Genomic DNA, 25,004 nt, shown 5'->3' with positions numbered 1-25,004 from the left:
CCCAAAGGCGCGGGATTACAGGCTGAGCCACTGAGCCTGGCTGCTTTCTCTCTTTAAAGGAGACTTCCCGGAAGTCCTACACGACACCACTTCTTGCATTTGATCTCATTGATTAAGACTTAGTCCATGACCACATTTAGCTGAAGTTTGGGAAATGTCAGTTTTTAGCTGAGCATATCGTTTATCTGAATATCAGTGGGATCCTGTTACTGAAGAAGAAGGGGGAAATGAATGTTATGGTATATTACTACTGATCCTGACATGGGTGACACTGGGCATCTTCTATTCAACTTGAGTACCACATTTTGGGAGAAACAGAAAATTTGAAAGTTTGTAGAAGGGAAACAAGAATGATGAGAGAGCTGGAAACAATGTTATGGGGAGAATAATGGCCAAAGTAGGATATTTCTTTTGGAGAAGAGAAGAATACGGGGGAAGCCGGGCTCGGTGGCTCAGCCTGTAATCCCGCGCCTTTGGGAGGCTGAGGTGAGTGGATTGCCTGAGCCCACGGGTTCGAGACTCGCCTGGGCAGTGAGACCTCATCTCTACAATAAATCAAAAATCAGCTGGGTGTGGTAGCGTGCGCCTGTAATTGCGGCTACTCCGGAAGGCTGAGGTGGAAGGATTGCCAGAGCCCAGTGGGTCGAGGCTGCGGTGGCCGGGAGCGGCCACTGCACTCCAGTCTGGGCGACAGAATGAGACTCCAACTCAAAAAAAAAAAAAAAAAGAATAAGGGGGAAAATGCCTAGGACTTTTTTCAAGTATTCGAGTGACTATTGTGTGGAGAAGGATAAAACTTGTTCTGAAGGACTCCAGGAGATAGGAAGAAAATAGCAATGTAAGTAAATAGCATGCACCAAAAGAATATTGGATGTTGGCTTTAAGGTCTCTTTTGACCTTTGACCTTATATAGAGTAAATGTAGACTGTATTGATACATCCATGAATCTGTGATTTTTGAGGTTAAAATATTGCTTATTCTACCAGGCGTGGTGCCTCACGCCTGTAATCCCAGCACTTTGGGAGGCAGAGGTGAGAGGATTGCCTGCAGGGATTCGAGACCCGCTTGGGCAACTTGGTGAGACCTCGTCGCTTCAATAAATCAAAAAATTGTAACGAGGCGTGGTGACGTGTGCCTGTAGTTCCAGCTACTTGGGAGGCTGAGGCAGAAGGATTGAGCAGGTTAAGCCTACGGTGATCGTGCCACTGTCCTCCAGCCTGGGCAACAGAGTGAGATTCTGACTCAAAATATATGTATATGTATATATTTATATAGTTTATTCTCTGGCCTTTCATATTGGAATCCTCTTTTTATGGTGGCTGTGGTGAGAATATCATTAGCAGTCTACATTTTGAAAAGCTCGTGACTTTTCCTTTTATGAAATGAGGTCTTTATATTCTATGCTTGGCCTTTCTCAAAATGTCAACAGGTCAGAAACAATTTTCAAACTTATCAGAGTGAAGTGGGGGGAATTCTTAAATTGTAGACATAATATCAGGGTTTAGTAATTCCGTATTGTGTCACTCAGTGATTGAGTACACATTGTCACTATCAATTTGGGATTAAAATATTTGTGTTTGGGCAACTGGTTGGCGTTAGTTAAACATAAATTGTTTTTTAATTATTTCTAAACTTCTTAAGCACCCTTGAAATGTAATTGTTGAAAATGTCTTAAAAGCACAGCTATTATCAACCAGAAAAATAATCCAGCAAAGAGTTAATTTATTACACTAAGTAGTGATATATTTTTGAAAGTTCGTGGAATAGATGTGTGCCTATAAGCTTGCCTATCTTTCTGAATTAAGCTTTATTTTTCTAGTTCAGCTTTTTTTGAATATAAATATATTTTCCTTTTGTGAACCTCAGGTATAAGAGATACTCAGGAACAGAGTATAATTTAAAATAAAAGTGAATTGTTACCAATACTGTATTAGTAATAATGTAATACTCAAATTTCTTTATTAAGTCAGCTTTTTGGAGAGTAAGGTTTCATTATAATTAGGTTATTTAAAAAGATTCTCAAACTGGATTGAAGATTATGAACATAGAAGAGCCAAAGTATGGTCAAATGCTGTGGCTCACGCCTGTAATCCCAGCACTTTGGGAGGCTGAGGTGGAAGGATTTCTTGAGGCCAGGAGTTTTGAGAGCAACCTGGGCAACATAGAGAGATCTTGTCTCTACAAAAAAATAAAAAAAACGAACTGAGTGTGGTGGCACACGCTTATAGCCTCATCTATTCGGGAAACTGAGATGGGAAGGGTAGCCTGGGCCCAGGAGGTCAAGGCTGTGGTGAGCCGTGTTCATGCCACAACACTCTGGGCAACAGTGAGATTCTGACTCAACAAAAAGAGGGGCTAAAGTATAACCAATATGTATGAAACAGAAACAAACAAATAAAAAAACCCTGTAGAATTCAAAGGGAGACTACTTAAAGGATCAGAAAAACACTTGTCTAAAAATAGCAACAATAGCCAACTCTTGTTAAACCTTACGGATGTGCCGGGCCCATAGTCCTTGTTTTATTCTCATATTAACCTTGTGAATAGATGCTCTTATTATCTCCATTTTTAGGTGAGAAGAGTGAGGCACAGAAATTAAAATGACTGCCAGAAAGCTAGTAAAAGGTGGAGCCATGGTGTGAACCCAGGGTATAGGACTAGAAGGACTTAGCTCTGGACAGTTATGAGTTTTTTTTTTTATTTTTTGAGTTGGCGTCTCACTCTGTCGCCAGGCTGGAGTGCAGTGGCATGCTCCTGGCCGCCATAGTCTTGACCTGCTGGGCTCAGGCGATTTTTTCATTTCAACCTTCCAAGTAGCTAGAACTACAGGCATGTACCACCATGCCCAGCTAATTTTTTGATTTATTGTAAAGATGAGGTCTCACCAAATTGCCCAGGCTGGTCTCGAACCCATGGGCTCAGGCAATCCTCTCGCCTCCCAAAGTGCTGGGATTATAGGCTTGAGCCAATGTGCTCAGCCAGTTATGTGACTTCTAAGCAGTTTTCCATGCTCTTGCCTTTCCTTTTAATTTTATACTAGTTTATCAGTAGCATGCAGCCATCTGGTTATTCAGACTTTGCCTTTTAACTTTCTGTGGAAAAGTCATTGGCTTTTAGAAAGAAAACACAGACTCTTATACTTGAAGAGGTAATGATTTCATATGTAGCAGTAGTTGAACCAATAGGAGGACAAATTTACTGAAACATCATGAATTCATCCAGTGATGGAAAACAAGCACAGGCCAAATGAGCACTCTATAACGTGTGCCTTTAAGAATGCATATCAGGGTGGGACACGACTCAAGCCAACAATCCCAGCACTTTGAGGCTGAGGTGAGAAGATTGCCTGAGCCCATGGGTTCGAGACCAGCCTGGGCAACTTGGTGACACCTCGTCTCTACAATAAATCAAAAAATAAGCTGGGCATGGTAGCTCGTGCCTGTTGTTTCAGCTACTTGGAAGTCTGAGAAGGAAGGATCCCCTGATCCCAGCAGGTTGAGGCTGTAGTGCTGTGAGTTTGCCGCTGCATTCCAGCCTGGGTGACTCCGACTCAAAAAAAAAAAAAGAAAAAAGAATGCATATCACATCCATTACCTGATCAGTAAGCCTGGTTACACTGGGCTTAGGGTGTGTTTGTGTACTTGCATACATACACATACATTCCATTTTGGGTGGAGTGGATGAATCTTTTGTTTCCAGTGGAAGGAGCTCTTTGAGTTACACATGGCAGAGTAAAGGGTTTCAGTTTACAAATAAATAACTAAACAAAAACCCCAAAGTATAGTGTTTCGGTAAATTATGATTGTTTTGAGGTCTTTAGAGGCATTGCTTTTTAAATATTTCCTTAGGACCTATTTCTTCAGTCCAAATTAATCTAAAACATCACACCGATCCAGAGATGTCACCAGATTCTCCTGGAAAGCCCTTTATTGTATTTTAACTGACCTGTGCTTTTATGGAAAAATGCTATCTCACTGCTGATGAGGTTTCTGGCATCAGCAAAGATGGCCTTGTACAGGTACCACAACCTATGTGGTACGATGTTAGGGGAGGCCTGATAAGATACTGTTTCCCTACAATCTGCTCCATCAAGCTGGTGAGAAAGGTATTTGGGCATTAGAAATGCCTAAAATGCCATAACTTGGACATTCATTCTTTTGAGGGCTTCCTGTTTTCTGCTGAAAGTGCAAATACCACTTTAAAAATCACTTAACCCTTCCTGTAAATAAATTCACTTGGGAAAAGATTTTTGGGGCAGGGTCACAAGCTATGAAAACTCTGGCCATGTTGTAGAAATCTAAGGGAGAAAGAAGGAAAGGATTTTTTAGACGGGGGTGGGGGTGGGTGGGGGAGGGTGAGGGGGGCGTGTGGAGGCGGAGGGGGGACCATTTAACTAGATAAGGCCCTAATCGCCTCATTCCTGGACTATCAGAACAGCCTTTTAAGTTTAAGTTGCTTTTCCCTCTTTGTAACCTTCCTACCAAACTTTGTGAAGTGTTGAGTGCTTGCAGGAAACAGAGTGAACTTAACTCTTCTCAGGAGAACAGGTTTACCTTAGTTTCTTGGTTTCTGGAAGGAGATGGGATGGCTACATTGGCTTGCTTGAGGAGAGTCAAATTGTGAGCAAGAGGGTTTGTCTCCTGACAATTGTTACTCTGTCTTCTTAAGAGTTCAAAAGATAAATGGTCTACCAGAATTTCAATACATGTTTGTTGGAGGGAATTGAGTTTGGAATGTTTGCTCTGTGCAGTGGAGAATGCTTTGCAGGGTGATAGGGTCTTTGCTTCATTACCAAGGAAGCATAGGGGTGAGGTTGTGGCACTGGGATATTTCATTTCTTCTTTTAGAGGGGCTGGATGTCTAGGTTTATGCAAATCTATTCTCATTTAACAAGAAGTAAGGTAATAATTTAAGATAATAAAGTTTTCCTTTGGATGTATTGGAAAGACATTTTCACATTTTATTTTAGTCAAAGATTTTTTTGTTAAGTAAGAGAATTTAGAGAACTTGGATAATATCTTTAATGCATTTAGGAATAATTTGAAATGCAATTTCCGTAAATTTAAGATTTGGAGAATCTCTGAACTTTCTAAATGGGATACTTTTTAGTGCAGTTTATGTTGATTAAAGTCCTGAGTTTTTTATTTTTTTTTTGAGAGGGAGTCTCACTCTGTCACCCAGACTGGAGTGCGGTGGCCGCTGGAGTGCAGTGGCCGCTCCCGGCCACCGCAACCTCAACCCGCTGGGTTCCGGCGATCCTTCCGCCTCAGCCTGCCGAGTAGCCAGAATTACAGGCACGTGCTATCATGCCCGGCTGATTTTTGATTTATTGTAGAGATGAGGTCTTGCCAAGTTGCCCAGGTGGGTCTCGAACCCGCAGGCTCAGGCAATCCACTCACTTTGGCCTCCCAAAGGCGTGGGATTACAGGCTGAGCCACCGAGCCCGGCCAGTCCTGAGTTTTTTTAATGTTTTTTGAAATTGTAAAAGTTTTTTTGTAGAGACAAGAGTCTTGCTCTGTTGTTCAGTCTGCTTTTGAACTCCTGACCTCCAGCAATCTTCCTGCCTCAGCCTCCTAAAGTGCTGGGATTATAGGTGTGAGCCACCATACCTGGTGTCTGTTTCTTTTTACTGGGGTTTGATCTACAGAATTATAGTCCTGTGCCCACTTTATTGTCCAGTTACTAGAATGAGAAAATTAGCCGAAGTGATTTTTAAATGGATTTTTACATTTCTGATCTTGATCTAAAGGTCTGAAATCCAATTTAAAGATTTTGTTACTCCCCAAGTGCTGGGATTACAGCCAAAACCCTAAATTTCTGGCCAAAACCCTAAATTTCTTTATTTCCTCAGTTCCATGCCTTATGCAAGGAATGCATGGCCAAAACCCTAAATTTCTTTATTTCCTCAGTTCCATGCCTTATGCAAGGAATGAGCTGAGGTCAACAGGATTTTTTTTTTTTTTTTTTTTTTTAGTTGGAGTCTCACTCTGTCATCAGGGCTGGAGTGCAGTGGCACTCCACTGCAGCCTCAACCTGCTGGGATCAGGCAATGCTTCCATCTCAGCCTTCCAAGTAGCTGGAACCACAGGCTACACCCCCACTCCCAGCTAATTTTTTGATTTATAGAGATGATATCTTGTCAAGTTGTCCAGGCTGGTCTCGAACCCTTGGGTTCAGGCAATCCTCTTACCTTGGCTTCCCAAAGTGCTGGGATTACAGGCATGAGCATTGTACCTGGCCAAAATTCACACAACTATAAAGGGAAAGCCTTTATATTATCAATTTTTTTGGTGTTGGAATTATACACTTGCAATATTTCAATAAAACTCCAGAGGATCACCTGAGATAAGAGTGATTTACAGTAGATAAAATAATAAAAATGCTCATTTTAGGAAAATAGAAAAATGCATATACAAGAAAATTGGAAATTGATGGTAGACTTGGTTTTGGCTATAGCTTGACCTGTGTTCCCTAGAATAAATTTTGATTTTCAGTCTTGCCTTGACCTAAAACTGAGTCAATAGAGGTAAACACCAGTGTCCTTTCTGTCAGTGCTGAGCCTACTGCCAAGTGAGATGGCTTAGATTTTGAAAGTTTTCTCTCAGATAGTAGGGGAACAACTCTTAGAATGCTAGAGTTAGTTGAGAGGTGGGAATGCCCTAGGGGGAACCACCCTTCTTGGGGAGATGACTGTACTTCAAACATTGCACTCATGATTTAAAGGGGCCTCTTTAATCCACCATTACTTGATTTTGCAGGTCAGAAATTTTGTTTTTATTAATTTTAATTTTTGTAGAGACAGGGTCTCTGCCATGTTGCCCAGGCTGGTCTCAAACTCCTGGGCTCAAGCGATTCTCCTGCCTTCTCCTCCTGAAGTGTTGGATTACAGGCATGAGCTACCACACCGGGCTTAACATTTTGTAGGAAGAAAAACTACATACTGTATAGGTTTAAATCGAAATTCCTCAAGCTAAGTTGGCTAAACAACAAATATTTATTGAGTGAAGGCTCAATAGTGAATAAGACACAAACAGTTTCTTCCGTCGTGGAAGTTAGACTTTGGAATGATGTGAAGACAGAGTCAGGGCTTTGCCAGGATTTAAAGTCATATGTCTCTTAGCTCTCAGGCTACTATTTTTTCCATTGGTATTCTTGTTGTAACCCTTATCTGAAAAGTCTGAAATTCCTATGGAATTGAATTTAAATTTTATTCAATTATTACAATGCCTTAGGACCCATATTTGAATATCAATGTTTTCTTTTATTGGCTCATTCAAGACTGTAACTACAGTTACCCAATTTCCAGAATTGAGATGGCCACTGAAATCTATTTTTGATCAAGTACCTAACATCATTTTATTTTATTTAATTGCCATTTTAGAAAGTGTAATACAAATAAAATTCCAGCTAAAAATGGTTTTTAATTATTTGCATGTCAGTGAGTAGAGGATTTATTGCATGTACCCTTTGGTATAGTTTATCACTGAAACCATACTATTTCCAGAATTAAAATTCTGAGGTTTTATATTTGTTATAGTGACATTAGATTTTTTTATACTTAATTATTATACTTAAAAAACAGATTAGGTAAAATCATGGGAAATATTCTCTTATGTTTTTTCTTTCTGTTTATGACAGTCATTGCAGATAAACTAATTTTATTTAAGTTGCTGTGAATATTGGGACATTGTAAATTTACTATTATTGGGGCAGAAACCTGAACACCACTTCATTACACATAGATATCAGTTGGTGACGATGTAATACTATTGATTTTGTGTCAACAAGCTATTGAATCATTTCAACTCATCACAGTCACATTATAACACAAAGTGATGACATTTATAGAGAGTCTGGAATGATTTGGAGACCTATAAATGCTGTTTGAGCCCAGGCATAGCAAACCAGGGCCAAACGACTCCTGGTGCAACAGATACCCTGCTAGTGAGGCATGTTCTGATGTTATTTTTGCTCAATGTCTGTTAAAAAAAAAAATGTAGCAGAGAAGACACAGGAAATTTAATGTCATTTTATTGTAAGAGTCTTTGCAAATACAATCGGTCTTATTTTGCAGATTCACAAGTTAAGAAAATCAACTTTACATGTGTCTCATAAGGAAATTAAAATCATGATTATTGCTCTGTTAGCAAACTACTTATAACAAAGATTACAATTTTTTATTTTTTACATTTTTTGAGTCAGGGTCTCACCCAGGCTGAAGTGCAATGGTACCATCACAGCTCACTGCAGCCTTGACCTTCTGGCCTTAGGTGATCCTTCTACCTCATTTTCCTGGGTAGCTGAGACTACAGGTGCACGCTACCATACCTGGTTAATTTTTGGATTTTTTTGTAAAGATGAGGTCTTGCTGCGTTGCCCAGGTTGGTCCTGAACTCCTGGCCTCCCACACTGGTCTCCCAAAGTGCTGAGATTATAGTCATGAGCACTGCACCCGGCCAAGATTGCAATTTTTGATTTGTGGCATCATATGTGCTCTGGTAGCCCTTTTTAAAAAAAATGTTTTTTTGTTTTGTTTTTTTTTTGAGTTGGAGTCTCACTCTGTCGCCCAGACTGGAGTGCAATGGCCACTCCCGGCCACCGCAGCCTCAACCTGCTGGGCTCCCGGCGATCCTTCCGCCTCAGCCTTCCAAGTAGCCTGAATTACAGGCGCGCGCTACCATGCCTGGCTGATTTTTTGATTTATTGTAGAGATGAGGTCTCGCTGCCCAGGCGGGTCTCGAACCCGTGGGCTCAGGCAATTCACTCACCTCAGCCTCCCAAAGGTGCAGGATTATTTTTGATGTAAAAGTTCTGTCCCTGCTCCAGGGTAGTACTGGATATAAATGTAATGTTTTGTATATCACAGGGGAGTCCTATCCTTAATTTAATTAGCAGTGAATGACCTGAACATATCAATAGGCTTCCAAAGATAGTGTTGATTTCTTGGAGTCTTTGTGGCAGTATCAAAGATGATAGTTGAGTTGTTGACTAGATTGGAAGAAACAATGACTCTAAACAGTAGTAACCAAGTATAGCTACTGACCGGGTGTGGTGGCTCACGCCTATAATCCCAGCACTTTGGAAGGCCAAAGTGAGATGATTACCTGAGCCTACGGGTTCAAGACCAGCCTGGGTAACTTGGCAAGACCTCATCTCTACTATAAATCAAGAAAAATTAGCTGGGTATGATGGTGCATACCTGTAGTTTCAGGTGCTTGGAAGGCTGAGGTGGAAGGATTGCCTGAGCCCTGTGATTCAAGGCTGTGGTGGCTGGGAGTGTGCTACTGCACTCCAGTCTGGGCAACAGAATGAGACTCTGATTTGAGAAAAAAAAAAAAGTACAGCTATTATAAGTATGACCATTTTAAATTCACAAACTGTCAAAATCTCTTTATTGTCTTTTGGACATTATCTTGTCTTCACACATATAGTCTACCACATACTATATTGTTCATTTATTGAAGATCAGCTGGGTACTAGGGTACTAGGAGGTACTATGGTGGGCAATGGGAATGTGGAGGTATTCGTTCCTGCCCTTAGGAACTGCACTGTTTAGAATAATGCTGTGTTCCAGGCCGGGCGTGGTGGCTCAAGCCTATAATCCCAGCTCTTTAGGAGGCCGAGGCAAGAGGATTGCCTGAGCTCAGGGGTTCGAGACCAGCCTGGGCAACTTGGTGAGACCTCATCTCTACAATAAATCAGAATATTAGCTGGGTTTGGTAGTGCACACCTGTAGTTCCAGCTACTTGGAAGGCTGAGACAGAAGGATCGCCTGAGCCCAGCAGGTCAAGGCTACAGTGGCCGTGAGCGTGCCACTGCACTCCAGCCTGGATGACAGAGTGAGACTCTGACTCAAAAAACAAAACAAAACAACAACAACAAAGTAATACTCTGTTTACAATAGAATCATAATAAATTTTTGTCAACTTATTATCACTCTTCTTTTGGTCACTTAGACTCATTTATTCTGTTCTTTATATTTCATATATCTGATCATATTGGGAAAATTTGAACTTCTTATAGAATCGTTTCTGAAGCAGAACTGGTCACTAAAAGGGAGAATATATTTTAAAAAATTGTGTAAAATATCAGGAAACCAATTTTTATTTAATTAAAAAAATTTTTTTTGAGTTGGAGCCTCATTGTCACCCAGGCTGGAATGCAGTGGCATGCTCACGGCCATTGCAGCCTCAACCTGTTGGGCTCAGGTGATCAGTTCTCTTTAGCCTTCCAAGTTGCTGGAACTACAGGCATGTGCCACCATGCCTGGCTAATTTTTTGATTTATTGCTGGAAGTCTTTTGGAATTCTTGCTGGATAATATTTCTTTAAGGACATTCTTACTTTGTTGGCAGAAGACATACATGTCCATAACTACATAAGCAAGGTTGAATCATGCATGTGTGTGTACCTCAGCTATTCATCTAACAAATAAGTTGTTGATAAAGTTCAGTATTTGTGTGAATAACAATGTAATGAGCCCCACCATTACCATAAGCACAAATATCCCTGATAAGAGTTTATCAATTGCTTGTTGATGTTGAAGCATTGGTTGTGTCAGAGTAAAATTTATATACATATATGTGTATTATATATATAATATAATATATATATGTAGGGATAGATAGATATACTATATGGATCTCTACTTCCTGAAATTGTACACATTTAGAATGAGAGGTTATTTAGTTCATAGCATGTAATTTGTGTCTCATAAACCTACTTAGCAGTAAAATGGGTATGAGTCTGGTTGAGTCTGAATCTGGGCAATAACTAAAGAAGGATGAGTTGCCATTTTGCACTGAACTGAGGTTAAGATCCCAGGTGCCCTTTAAATCAAGTTTAGGGTGGGGATGGTAGGTCTTATTAAATTTAGTGTCTGGACACTGATTGTTGACCTCGATATCTCTTTTCTACTTTCTCTCTTTTCCCTTCTCTCCCTTTTTCTTTTTCTATCTCTCTATCTTTACCTCTTTTCTACTGTTTCATGTCTTTAGATCTTGCTTTTATGACTAAATAACACAAAGTTAGGGAGAAAAAAAAAACCACTGTGGTGTTTATGTGATTCAGTAAAGAAGATCCATTTAATAGTTATAAGCAATTTAGCTTTTGACTATGAGAATTACCTAACCTACTAATTGGGAGTCAGTTTCTTCTCTTCCTGCTCCTGTTGTCATAATTTGTAGTATCAAGCAATTGTGCATTTGATAACCTGATTATCAAGATGACCAAAATAAAAGTGATACTTGGAGCTTTAGCACATCCATGTCAGTTTGATTTATAGTTCAACACTTGGGGCGGGCCTAATTAATCAGAAAAACTCTGGCTTGATGCTGTCTATAAATGTTGCCTTTGTATTAACAGTTGACCAATCACACTATTTAAAAGCCTTAAGCAAAGTAAGAAAGCTGTCTTCCTGAAAATGTGTTAGTCTCTTATTCTTGTGTCTATTTTCCTTTTTTTAAATTTTTTTTGAGTAGGAGTCTCACTCTGTTGCCCAGACTGGAGTGCAATGGCCGCTCCCGGCCACCTCAGCCTCAACCTGCTGGGCTCCGGCGAGCCTTCCGCCTCAGCCTTCCAAGTAGCTGGAACTACAGGCGTGCGCTACCACACCCGGCTAATTTTTTGATTTATTGTAGAGATGAAGTCTCACTGCCCAGGTGGGTTTCAAACCCGCGGGCTCAGACAATCCACTCACCTCAGCCTCCCAAGGTGCGGGATTACAGGCTGAGCCACCGAGCCTGGCTCTATTTTCTTTTTTTTGAAGGTGATTTATTTTTTTATTTTTGAGTTGGAGTCTCACTCTGTCACCCAGGCTGTAGTGCAGTGGCATGCTCATGGCCACCGCAGCCTTGACCTGCTGTGCTCAGGTGATCTTTCTGCCTCAGCCTTCCAAGTAGCTGGTACCACCACCATACTCGGCTAATTTTATGATTTACTGTAGAGACAAGGTCTCACTGTATTGCCCAGGCTGGTCTCGAACCCCTGGACTCAGGCAATCCTCTTGCCAAAGTGCTGGGATTACAGGCATGAGCCACCTCACCCAATCTATTTTATTTTTAAGTGTTTGTTCAACCATTTTCCAATAATTAAATAGCCTTATCGAATCCTCTGGGTGATTGGGATTGGAAATCAGCTTTTATACAGGATGCGCTAAATTACCAAGTGCTAAAAGGCATTTTACTTCTTTTACTCTTTTTTTTTTTTTACTCTTAAGTAGTTTGATTCATTGAGTTTTTATTTCCCTGGGCAGGCAGACATCTTAAATTTTCTTCTGTTTGGATAGTGTTCTTTTCAACATCCTATAAGTGTAGCTCTTTTGCCATTAAGTAACCATTTAGTCCTTAGTGGGGTTAGAGAGTGGGGAGGAAGAAGTTATTAGGCTTAGTTTTCTTCCATGTGTGGGGGAATCCCTCTAGGGGAACCTCATGATAGAGAAAGCACTACATTAATTATTCAGGGAAACAAATCAGAAAAGGTTAATATCAATACAGTTTCAGTGTTCTGATACTGGCTGGTAGGAAGTTTTCATTGTTGAGTGTTCTTGGTGAAAACTTGGAGATTCTTTTGAATGTTTTGGGCACTTAAGGATGGCCAATTTATATTTTTTATATTTTGTGAATATATGTGGTCATGGGAAAAAATTATTTTTGCTCTGATAATGTTGTGGATGGGAAGAGGTTGCATCATAAAATAGATGTATTGATGATTTTGTTTTCTATAGTGATGATCTTTTTTTTTTTTTTTTTTTTGAGTCAGAGTCTCAGTCTGGTGCCCAGGTTAGGGTACAATGCCATGCAGCCTCAACCTCCAGTACTCAGGTGATTTTTCTGCCTCAGCCTCCTGAGTAGCTAGGACTAAAGGTGTGTGCCGCCACACCTGGCTAATTTTTTGATTTTTGATTTTTTTTGGTAGAGACTTAGTCTTCCTATTTTGCCTGGTTTGGAGCTCCTGGGTTCAAGGGATCCTCTTACATCCACCTCCCAGAGTGCTGGGATTACAGATGTGAGCCACCGTGCCTGGCTGGCAACGATCCTTTATATTAATGAACTACCAGAGGATTTTAGATGTTTGGCTTGTTTTTTCTGGTGTGAGCCCCTCCGCTTGAATGGGTCAGCCCGTGGACAGGCTGTGGAGCATTCCAGTGTAAGATAGGCCTGCCTGGAACTTAGATTCTTTATCATGCTCAGGGGAGTTCATTGCAAGTTGCTGGCACTAGCAGCAGCAGTGTGATATTACCCAATCCTAGGTTCTCTTATTGAGGGCGGGAAGGTGTGGAACTGCTGTTTAAGAAATTTTATTATCTTTAGAAGGGAAAAATTTATTATAGGGGTTTTCTTAGATGATCTCTTTCATGTGGGTTAAGATATTTTGAGCTCTGGCTATCCAAGCTGCTTAGAGATTCTAAGTTGTTCTCAACTGCGGGTGGTACTGCCACTCTCAAGGGGTGTTTGAACATGTATAGGAATGATTTTTGTTGTCACAGTGATGAGGAACACTACTGGCATTCCACAGGTGGTGGCCAAAGATGATGCACACACTGCTTTGCCCTGGACAGTTCTGAGTGATGAGTAACTGTCCCACCCTAAATGCCAATAGTGTCCTCTCAGAAACTCTGTGAAGTGTGGCTCTGTTTATAATGCTCTCTAGTGCTGATTGACAGCCTGGTTGTAGGAGTGGGAGGTGCTTAATGAAAATTAAGTGGGACATAAGAGACGGGGGAAGCTGGGAAAGGCTGATAATTAGTGTTTAAATGGAAATGGAGAAGAGTTGCTTAGTTATAAATGGCGGTCACTTAAATTTCTCAATTCTAAGAAATGAGAGGCTGCTCTAATAATGATGTTTGGTCATTTTGCTGATGTTTCGTCATTGAAAAGGAACTTTATTTCAATTACTAAGCAATCTTTGAGGTCAGCTTTCTATCTTTGAGAACTGACTGATTCTGGATACTAAGACATACTCAGCTTGGAGAGGTTAGTGGGGAATGGTCACTAGGATGTTGTTGGTGATGCTCTCTGGAACCTGTTGGCAATTTGCCATGTGAATGAAGCTGCTTTGGTTCAGGCCTGGGGCAACCTGGTGAGGCTGCAAGATGAGACTCATTTCTGCTAGCAGCATCTTGGTGAACCACCCACCAGTCTGCTTACTGGGCTCATGCCCTGGGTGAGGTTATGGGAATTTATTTTTTATTTTTTGAGCTAAAGTCTTACTCTCTCACCCAGGCTAGAGGGCAGTGGCATGCTCCCTGCCACAGCAGCCTCTGCCTGCAGGGTTCAGGCGATCCTTCCACCTCAACCTTCCAAATAGCTGGAACTACATGCACGCGCCACCATGCCTGGCTAATTTCTTGATTTATTGTAGAGAAGAGGTCTTGCCAAATTGCCCAGGCTGGTCTCCAACCCCTGGAATCAGGCAGGTATGAGCCTCTGGGATTACAGCTGTGGGCCACCACACCCGGCTATAAAGCTTTATATATTGGCCAACATATACTAGGTGCTCAACAAACAGCAGCTATTATTGTTGCATGGGTAATTAATTTTTTTTTTTTTTTGAGTTGGAGTCTCACTCTGTTGCCCAGACTGGAGTGCAGTGGCTGCTCCTGGCCACCTCAGCCTCGACCTGCTGGGCTCCGGCCTCAGCCTTCCAAGTAGCCGGAACTACAGGCACACGCTACCACGCCTGGATAATTTTTTGATTTATTGTAGAGATGAGGTCTCGCCAAGTTGCCCGGGCAAGTCTTGAACCCGCGGACTCAGGCAATCCACTCACCTCAGCCTCCCAAAGTGCGGAATTACAGGCTGAGCCACCGAGCCCGGCTTTGGGTAATTAATTTATAATGTATAAATCACTTTTGTCCCCAGTAAACTTGTAAGTTCTGTGAAAAGGACCATATCTTACTTTTCTTTTTTCTTCCACTAACCTTATGACAATGTTTTTGTACATAGTACTTATGATATTTTTTGTGGCTTTAGTGAATCTAACATGTCCTTTTGCTCCTTTATTTTAAATAGCACTTAAATGATGTGTCTACATGCTAAGGCATCAACTGTCTTTGTTCCCAATATTTGACTTTTTAAATTGTCCTTTCAATATGGTTTAGCTCTAACAAAACTTCAGTACTCTGAAACGGTAATTTGGAAAAAGCAGTCTATTCAGTGGTTTGTAAATGGGATAAAAAACAAAAACAAAAACAAAAGAATTCTTGTCATCTATTTGGTGATCTATATGAAAACCAGGCAGTTTAAATGTTGCACAGAGACTAATAATTTGGTTTGCTGTGCATGTCTTGTTCCACTTCCATTAATTGAATCAACTGACATCTGGCAGGGTAGAGTCTTCTACATAATTTGAAACCCTTGACTGTTATCAGTACAGTGTGTACATTTTGGAAATAAGCAGGTAGCCCTAAATCTTCAAAAGGGGACTGGCTTTGTCTATGTGGGTAAGGTGTGAGAATTGTAGTGAACTATGACCCAACTTAGAAATATCAGAAGTATGCCTATCAATATTAAAGGAACCAAAATCAAGTACAGAAAAAAATGAAACAAAAATTGTGGGTAAGTTAAAGAACTGCCTCTTAAATGTGTTTGTTTCTTTGAGTTCCATGTAGGTAGGACTGTTAAAATGTAACCTGTCGGGCTCGGTGGCTCAGTCTGTAATCCTGGGCCTTGGGAGGCTGAGGTGAGTGAATTGCCTGAGCCCACGGGTTCGAGACCTGCCTGGGCAACTTGGCGAGAACTCATCTCTACAATAAAAATCAAAAATCAGCCGGGCGTGGTAGCACGGGCCTGTAGTTCCTGCTACTTGGAAGGCTGAGGTAGAAGGATCGCCGGAGCCCAACAGGTCGAGGCTGCAGTGGCCAGGAGCGGCCACTGCACTCCAGTCTGGGTGAAGGAGTGAGACTCCAACTAAAAAAAAAAAAAAAAAAAAAAGTAACCTAGTTGTACACTTAGGTTTTTTGAGTCGGGGTCTCACTCTGCCACCTAGGCTAGAGTGCAGTGGCATGATCATGGCTTACACAGCTTTGACCTTCTGGGCTCACGTGATCCTCCCACGTCAGGAGCTGGGACTACAGATGTGAACTACCACATCTGGATGATTTTTTTATTTTTTAATTTTTTTTTGGCAGAGATGAAATCTTACTATGTTGCCCAAGCTGGTCTTGAATTCCCGGGCTCAAGTAATCCTCCTGTCTCAGTCTCGCAAAGTGCTGGGATTATAGGTGTAAATCACCATGCCTGGCCTCAGTGTTATATATTTTATAAACAGCACATGCACCTCCTCAGGTAGACCAAGTGTTTGGAAGGACTAGTATGTGTTAAGAGGATCTTACAGTGAAATAGGATTTGCCTTTGGACGATGTTCCATTGACTGCCACTTGCCTTTCTCTTCTAAAGAGAATTCATGAAAAGAAAAGAAACTCATAAAAAAGGGTAAAAGAATGAAACTCTTATTAACACGACTGAAAAAAATGTCTGAGTATTCCTTTTGTTTCCAGATTTCATTTTTCTCTGTAAGTTCCTATTTAAAATCTAATTGATTGTTTGCTCTGATTGTTTTCTATACCTCTGATATAGTGGTGTCTTACAAAGCGGGCTATCCCATAAGTGCCCAGTGCTGTGCCAGAGGCTGTAAATGGCACAGAGAGCTGTTTTCAAGTCAGTGCTGTTCCCTGCTCTGGAAAACAACAAACAAATGGCAGTATCTCAGCAGTATCTACTCCTCTCATATCTTATCTTAACACATTCTAAGCCCAACACTTACCCAGGAAGCTTGAGATGCAACTATTTATGAAAAAAGGATTACTCTGTCTCTCTCTTCCCACCCCCCCAGCTTTGGGCTCCATAAGGTTGGAAAACAAGTTCATCCCGATGTCTAATATGCATTTTCCTGAAGAAATCAAAGCTTTTTTTATTTTCCCCGCATTGCTTTTGATTGTTGCAATTTTTCCTAAGCCCAAGAGGTTTTTTGTTTTTTTTCCCTTGAGTTGGAATCTCACTTTGTCACCCAGGCTGGAGTGCAGTGGCATGCTCACGGCCACCACAGCCTCGACCTGCTGGGCTCAGACGATCCTTCTGCCTCAGCCTTCCAAGCTGAGACTACAGTCGCGTGCCATCACACCCAGCTAACTTTTTGATTTATTGTCGAGATGAGGTCTCACCATGTTGCCCAGGCTGGTCTCGAACCCCTGGGCTCAGGTAATCCTCTTGCCTTGGCCTCCCAAAGTGCTGAGATTACAAACTTGAGCCACAATTTTTTGTGTGCATGTGCGCAAGGGATCAGAGACTAGTGGTCAATGAGCACTCATGCTGAACCAGAACTGTCAGGTTCAAGTCCTTGCTTTGTGCATATTTGTTATTGGATCTTGGGCAACTTACTTAACTTCTCTGTGCCTGAATTTCTTTATTTGTGAGAAGTTCATAATAATGGTATCGATCTCATAGGGTTGTTATGAGGATTAAGTGAGCTAACGATAGCAAAGTGCTTAGAAGGATGCATGCTTACGGGTGGTTTTTTTCATCTTTGCACCATCTATTCTGATTCCTGGGAAAGGCAAAGAGTAGTGCTGGGGAGATAGGTGTTCATTAGGTTCAGAAGGCTACTTTTTGATGACTGCCTGGTTCTTTTTTTGCTTGTTTGTTTGTTTGTTTTTTGGGAGACGGAGTCTCACTCTGTTGCCCAGACTGGAGTGCAGCGGCCGCTCCTGGCCACCGCAGCCTCGACCTACTGGGCTTCGGTGATCCTTCCGCCTCAGCCTTCCAAGTAGCTGGAACCACAGGCATGCGCTACCACGCCCGGCTCATTTTTTTTTTTTTTTTTTTTTGATTTATTGTAGAGATGAGGTCTCGCCAAGTTGCCCAGGTGGGTCTTGAACCCGCGGGCTCAGGCAATCCACTCACCTCAGCCTCCCAAAGGTGTGGGATTACAGGCTGAGCCACCGAGCCCGGCTACTGCCTGGTTCTTAACAAAAAGCTGTTATTTCTATGTGGATTATGATCTTTTCCTCCTTGGTTTTTATTAGAAGGAAAATGTTTTAAAGTTACATAAGTGATTTTTTGCAAAATTACCTCTTGGTTAAAACTGGATTTGTTGAATATGTGTGTTTAGAGACTATTTGTGGAACAAAGTTGCAAAGCTTTCTCTATGTAATTTTTTTCTCTTTTAGACTCTGAGTGGCTCCAGTGTATGAAATCATCCCTCCTTCCCTTTTTAACTTCAAATAATTAAACAATGAAGTGCAGATAATATTCAGTAAACTTGTGAGTGAAGGCTACTTACTTAAAACAGAACACTCAGAAAATGAAGTGCATGTAAACCAACTGAAGTCAGGAGCACCTGGCATTATTATCAGACTTAATCTAGACTTTTTAAACAACACATATTCCCTTTATAATAGGATGAATGATAGGCTTCTGCTGCTGGTGGAACATTTTGGCTGATTGCTGAGAGGCTGCCCAGCAATGATTAAGTGTCCGTTTGTTTTTTTAGAGAGATATTTCCAAACAATAGTCATTTAGGAGTTATAACAGGCATGGAAGTTACTATTGCAAAGGTGACTCTGATAAGTTATCATGGATCTATTGATAAATTGGGTAAATTGGATTTAATATGTCTGATAATTAAGTGATTGGGAGAGCAAATGTGAAAATCATTACCTATAAAAAGTTACTTAATTGCAACATTTCCCCATCAGTTTCTTTTTTTATATGTGTGATTTTAAATAATTGACTTTGAAGTGTTTTTTAAAAATGACTTTATGGATGTCTATTTTTTTTAATGATGTGTTTAACTTGGTGTTTTAGCAAAAACAAAAAATAAACCTCTCGAACTTTGTCTTGTAATAAAAATTGCTTAAAAATAGCATTAATTATATGTGTTTTCAAAACAGGCAATATATTGTTCTTAGAATTTTCTTCTAAATCTCAGGTTCTATGTTTTTGCTTTACTTTTTCTTATAGCAATATGAAACTCTCAAGTGGACTGTTTTTTATATTATAATTTTTCAAACCAGAAGTTATTAGATACTAAGGGAGTCAAATGTCCTGAACTTACAAATGTATTACGTTGGATTACTAACAATAGACCTAATTGATAAAAGTGATTTAATATATGTCGTGTTAATAGCTAAACCTCCAAAGCCCCTAATCTCCCATGGAAATATTGCTTTGCAGAACAAAATCCAATGAGAAGTTCTGGGATTCCAGAGTGAATTTGTGCATTCCTTAGGGGGCATTTTTGCAAGGGAGGTTGTTGTGTTTTAAAGGTAGTTGATAAGAGACCTGCACCACCAACCCCAGACCTGCACCACCAACCACCATCATGCATTAGTCTATAGAAGGTATTTGGGTGTACATACTCCTGTACCACTCGGTACCACCATTTAGCCCAGGGAAGTTTCTGACCATTTGAAGCATACGTTATAAATCAGGATGTCACTACCAGACAATCAGATTTGAACATTCCATGAACAAAGTAGCCTATAGACCCTAGGAATAGATCACTTAACTATGTTTATGCCATGCTGTTGATGCCTGCATTCATACAAGTCAAGATAGCACACTGTTTATTTATTTTAGGAGTAGGTAATTGATTTGTATATTTACCTAATGTTGGGTTAATTAGCCATAAATGGAAATGGGTAATTTAGCATGTTGCTTAAATACATGGGGAAAATATAACTATTCTTCCAACTCCAAAAGTTACTCCTTTATCCCTTGGGTTTGTGAAAGAATAATTTTGAGTCTTTTTCAAGTTGGGCTGGGTTGGCTGCTCTCTGTAAAAAAAAAAGCTCTATTTGGCAATAATGCTTGAGAAGTTCACTGGCCAGATATTTGGGGAAGTTTGGAGGCTTTCCAACTGCCAGATTAGTCCCCTGGGGAGACCCAGGAAAAATCACAGGATATATTTGTTCAATGAAATGAACTTGGTTAAGTTATAGTCTCCTTCTAGTATCACTAGAGAATATCGACCACTTGGGGATTTGGCAACTTTTAGTGCCAAGTTTGTACACACTGGTTGGTGGTAGAGATTTTTGTTGTTGTTTGTTTTTGGCTCTTTTTTACTTTTTAATTGGTTGCAGAGATGAGCTTGCAAATCTGGCAACTCACAAAGTTGTTTTAAAAAATAGAAGCAAAAATATTGGTCTGAATCTAAGAATGAAGGACCATAACTTGCTATAAAGGACTTAGTAATAAAAAAGTCACTTAAAAAATATAGGATGGGGAGCCAGGCACGGTGGTTTATGCCTGTAATCCCAGCACTTTGGTAGGCTGAGGCAAGAGGATTGCCTGAGACCAGGGGTTTGAGAACAGCCTAGGCGACTTGGCGAGACCTCGTCTCTCCAATAAATAAAAAAATTAACTGGGTATGATGGCAGGAGTCTATAGTTTCAACTGCTTAGAAGGCTGAGACAGAAGGATCCCCTAAGCCCAGGAGGTCAAGGCTGCAGTGGCCGTGATCAAAAAAGCGCAGTCAAGCGAATGAAAAATTACTCATGTTGTTATCAATCAGAGATAACCACTGTTAACATACTGATCTTCTTTTACCCTTTTCTGAGGGGAGGGTGTATATTAACTATGTTGTAGGTAAACATTGACATCCTTATCTTTGCTACATTATATTATAAATATAATATTCTCCAAATAGTTAAAATTTCTTTATAATCATTTTTGTAAGTTACTTTTGTAATATGTCAATATATAGATATAAGAAAATATTATCCTTTTAAATTATTGAACATTTGAGTTTTGAAATTTCCTTTATTATAAATAATGTTGTGATTAGAATCTTTATACATAAATCTTTGCTTAGTTCTCTGGTTAGTTCCTTAGGGAAAAAAACACCCTATAAGTAAAAGTATTAAGTTTTTTCTTTTTTTTGAGTCGGAGTCTCACTCTGTCCCAGGCTGGAGTGCAGTGGCATGCTCAAGGCCACCGCAGCCTCAACCTGTAGGTCTCAAGTGATCCTCCTGCCTTAGACTTCCAAGTAACTGGAACTACAGGCATGTGCCACCATGCACAGCTAATATTTTTTATTTATTGTAGAGATCAGGTCTTGTCAAGTTGCCCAGGCTGGTCTTGAACCCCTGGGCTCAGGCAGTCCTCTTGCTTTGGCCTCCCAAAATGCTGGGATTACAGGCGTGAGCCATTGTGCCTGGCAAGAGCAAACATTGTTATTTTTATTTTTTTGAGTCGAAATCTCACTGTCGCCCAGGCTGGAGTGCAGTGGCATGCTCACAGCCATGTAGCCTCAACGTGCTGTACTCAAGTGATCCTTCTGTCTCAACCTTCCAAGTAGCTGGAACTATAGGTGCCGTGTCACCATGTCCAGTTATTTTTTAAATTTTTAAATTTTTATTTTTGAGTTGGAGTCTCACTCCATAGCCCACACTGGAGTGCAGTGGCACGCTCCCTCCTGGCCACCGCAGCCTCAACCTGCTGGGCTCCGGCAAGCCTTCCACTTCAGCCTTCCAAGTAGCCAGAACTACAGGTGTGCGCTACCATGCCTGACTAGTTTTTGATGTTTATTGTCTCGCCAAGTTGCCCAGACGGATCTCAAAGCCACAGACTCAGGCAATCTTCTCACCTCAGCCTCCCAAAGTGTTGGGATTACAGGTGTGAGCCACCACGCCCAGCTAAACATTTTAATCATTTTTATTATTAAAAAAATTTTTTTTGAGTTGGATTCTCACTGTTGCCCAGGCTGGAGTGCAGTGGTATGCTCACAGGCATGCAAGTAGCTGGAACTACTGGTGCTGTGTCACCATGCCTAGCTATTTTTTTTTTTAATTGTAGAAATGAGATCTCATCAATTTGCCCAGGCTGGTCTTGAACCCTAGGCTCAGGCAATCCTCTTGCCTCTTGCTTTCCAAAGTGCTAGGATTACAGGTGTGAGCCCCTAAGCCCTGCTAAACATTTTTTTAAAAACAAGATATCTGTTGTCAAATTGCTTTTCAAATTGATCACATCAAGGTGCACTCTGATCAACTCTGTATGAAACTGACCCTCTTCCCGCAGGCCTCCAAATAAATATTTTTATATTATCATTATGAGAACGTTTTCCTAATTTTTTAAAGCAATATGCATTCCTTTTATTACTTAGCTAAGTAATTTTTTATTAAATTGTCTTTCTTCTGTTGGGTATCTGTGTGCATAAGTTTTTAAAATGTCTTTCTGTTGCTTGTGTTACTACAGAATGTGGCAGTGGGCGGTTTCGCTGTGGAAATGGGCATTGTATCCCTGCTTCCTGGAGGTGTGATGGGACCAAAGACTGTTTAGATGACTCAGATGAAGCTGACTGTGGTAAGTGAGGAGAGGCCAGGCTAAGCTCTATTTTGAGTAATTTAAGTACCTCCTGTTGATTTCACCTTAACAAAGACAAGAGCTGTGCCTTTTAGTGATAGATCCAGGGCTGGGCTGTTGAGAGCTATGTGGTTGAATAGATAAGTGACGGCATTAACAATTTTCACCCCCTTCTGAGGTAGGGGTTCAATTCACTTCAGTTTCTATCTTTCCCTTGTATCTCGAACAGGATCTTGATATGGAAACAAAATTGGGTGCAGTTTTATGAAGCCTTTAAGTGACTTTATTATTATTTTTTTTGAGTTGGAGTCTCACTCTGTTGCCCAGGCTGGAATACAGTGGCACACTCATGGCTACCGCAGCCTTAACTTGCTGGGCTCAGGTGATCCTTCCGCCTCAGCCTTCCAAGTAGCTGGAACTACAGGCACATGCTACCATGCCTGGCTAATTTTTGATTTATTATAGAGATGAGGTCTTGCCAAGTTGCCCAGGCTGGTCTTGAACTTGTGGACTCAGGTGATCCTCTCACTTCGGCCTCCCAAAGTGCTGGGATTATAGATGTGAGCCACCGCTCCCGGCCAAATCAAAATTTTAATTTAATATTTTTGACCTGAATTTGTGTGTACGTATGCTGGGACTGTTTGTTTTATTCTCTGTGTTTTTATGTTGCTTTGGATCATCAGTTTGTTGTGATGCCATTGCTGAGGTTATTTGACAGTGAACTCTGATTAGAGCCCACAGACTCTAGTATAAGAGCTGTCTACAATTTGCCTTCAAATAAATTGAGTCAGAGTTAACATATAGTCTTCTGAAACAAGCATTGCTTACTGGAGCAGATGCTTGTCATAATGAGTTCTTTTTTGGTTTGTTTTAGCTCCCAGGACCTGCCAGACAGGCTATTTCAGGTGTCAGAGTGATGGGCGATGCATCCCCCACTACTGGGTATGCGACGAAGATCACGACTGTAATGATAGCTCAGATGAACAAAACTGTGGTAAGTGTTTGGAGAGGAATCTTGCTTTGCTCCTGTGGACAAAAAACCTGTCACAGATAGGTTACACACAATGGGATGACTCTATAAATGCAGAGCAGGCCCTTGAATGATAAGGGAACCTATATCAGCAACTTCATTCAGGGACTGGATGATATTGAAGCATGAGCATACTGAAGAATTATGACTATACCCTAGCAATTTGGGAATGGGATAAGTTCCCGGCCTTTAATTTAGATTATGTTACACTCAAGAAAGAAACAAAACGTGTATTTGTATGGGTAGGCAGAAGTCTGTATTCGTGTGCTCGACATTTGAATGAGTCCTTTGGTTCTTGTGGCATATTTTGCATTCAAACTTTCCAGCCCTCTGTACCAATATTAAACTTGCTGCTTTTTGAGTGAGGAAGTAGTGAGGTATGTTGGAGGCATTCTTGGTTACTTTAGGGACTGCTGCTACAGGATTCATAGGATGCGCTGCAACAAGAAAGAAAATCGTGGCAATGAAGCGGACCTTGGCAACTGCTGCATTCCTGGACATTGACGGGCTTTGGGACAGTAACCTGGAAGCAACCCTGAAATTCTAATTTATTTGGGATTAAACTGGAAAAGGCATTTTAATGGATTTAAAAATAATTTTAGATAAGAGAGTAATCTTGGGTAACTATAAGATGGCAACCTCTGACCAATTTGTCTATTATATGTATTATTCATTGCTTTGCCTATTAAGAATATTTGTATAATTAAAAATCACTCTTGTCAGTGTGGATGTTTCTTGTCAGTGTGGATGTTTTGGTTGCAAGGAAAAAAAACAACTCAAAAATGTTAAACAAGAAGAGACTTGATTATATCACACTATAAGAAGTCCAACTGTAGTATCATTCTAGGACTGCTTAATTCCAAACTCAATAACATTACTCAATTTTCCTCCACTTTTTTGCTCTGTCATATTTATCTTGCATATTTATCTTGATTGCATAAAAGTTATTGAAGCCTAGAATTTTTTTTTTTTTTTTTTTTAGTTGGAGTCTCACTCTGTTGCCCAGACTGGAGTGCAGTGGCCGCTCCCGGCCACCGCAGCCTCGACCTGCTGGGCTCCGGCGATCCTTCTGCCTCAGCCTTCCAAGTAGCTGGAACTACAGGCGTGCGCTACCACGCCCGGCTCATTTTTTGATTTATTGTAGAGATGAGGTCTCGCTGCCCAGGCGGGTCTTGAACCCACGGGCTCAGGCAATCCACTCACCTCAGCCTCCCAAAGGCGCGGGATTACAGGCTGAGCCACCGAGCCCAGCTGAAGCCTCGAATTTTACATACTCATAATGCAAATTTCAATATCTAGCACAGAGAGCAATATCCTTCCCTTATGGTTTTTCTTTTTCTTTTTTTTGAGTTGAAATCTCACTCTGTCATCTAGGCTGGAGCACAGTGGCACAATCACTCTCAGGCTTCCAGGCTCAGGTGATCCTTCTGTTGCAGCCTCCTTAGTAGCTGGGACTAAAGGGGTGTGCCACCACACTTGCCTAATTTTATGATTTTTTTGTAGAGATAGGGTCTTGTTATGTTGACCAGGCTGGTCTTGAACTCTTGGGCTCAAGTAATTCTCTTCCCTTGACCTCCCAAAGTTCAGGGATTACAGGCATGTGCCACTGCGCTGGGTAACTGTGTGTGTGTGTGTGTGTGTGTGTGTGTGTGTGTGTGTGTGTGTTTGTGTTTT

General features: G+C 41.0%; 1 protein-coding gene across 1 annotated transcript in view; it reads left to right on the top strand.

Annotated features, from left to right (window-relative positions):
- LOC103268533 (low-density lipoprotein receptor-related protein 2-like) overlaps positions 1-25,004 on the top strand; it is a gene marked incomplete at its 3' end in the record, with an annotated part of 150,240 nt that overhangs the window by 25,740 nt on the left and 99,496 nt on the right. The window contains exons 6-7 of the mRNA XM_021716584.1: positions 22,156-22,300; positions 23,175-23,294. Coding sequence (XP_021572259.1) covers positions 22,156-22,300; positions 23,175-23,294 — 265 coding nt within the window. The remainder of the gene's footprint in view (positions 1-22,155; positions 22,301-23,174; positions 23,295-25,004) is intronic.

This window comes from Carlito syrichta, unplaced genomic scaffold, assembly GCF_000164805.1.
Source record: "Carlito syrichta isolate Samal-C Ts95f unplaced genomic scaffold, Tarsius_syrichta-2.0.1 Scaffold308846, whole genome shotgun sequence".
Classification (NCBI taxonomy): Eukaryota; Metazoa; Chordata; class Mammalia; order Primates; family Tarsiidae; genus Carlito; species Carlito syrichta.
The sequence above is the reverse complement of the archived record's forward strand: the minus strand, read 5'-3'. Positions and strand labels throughout refer to the sequence as shown.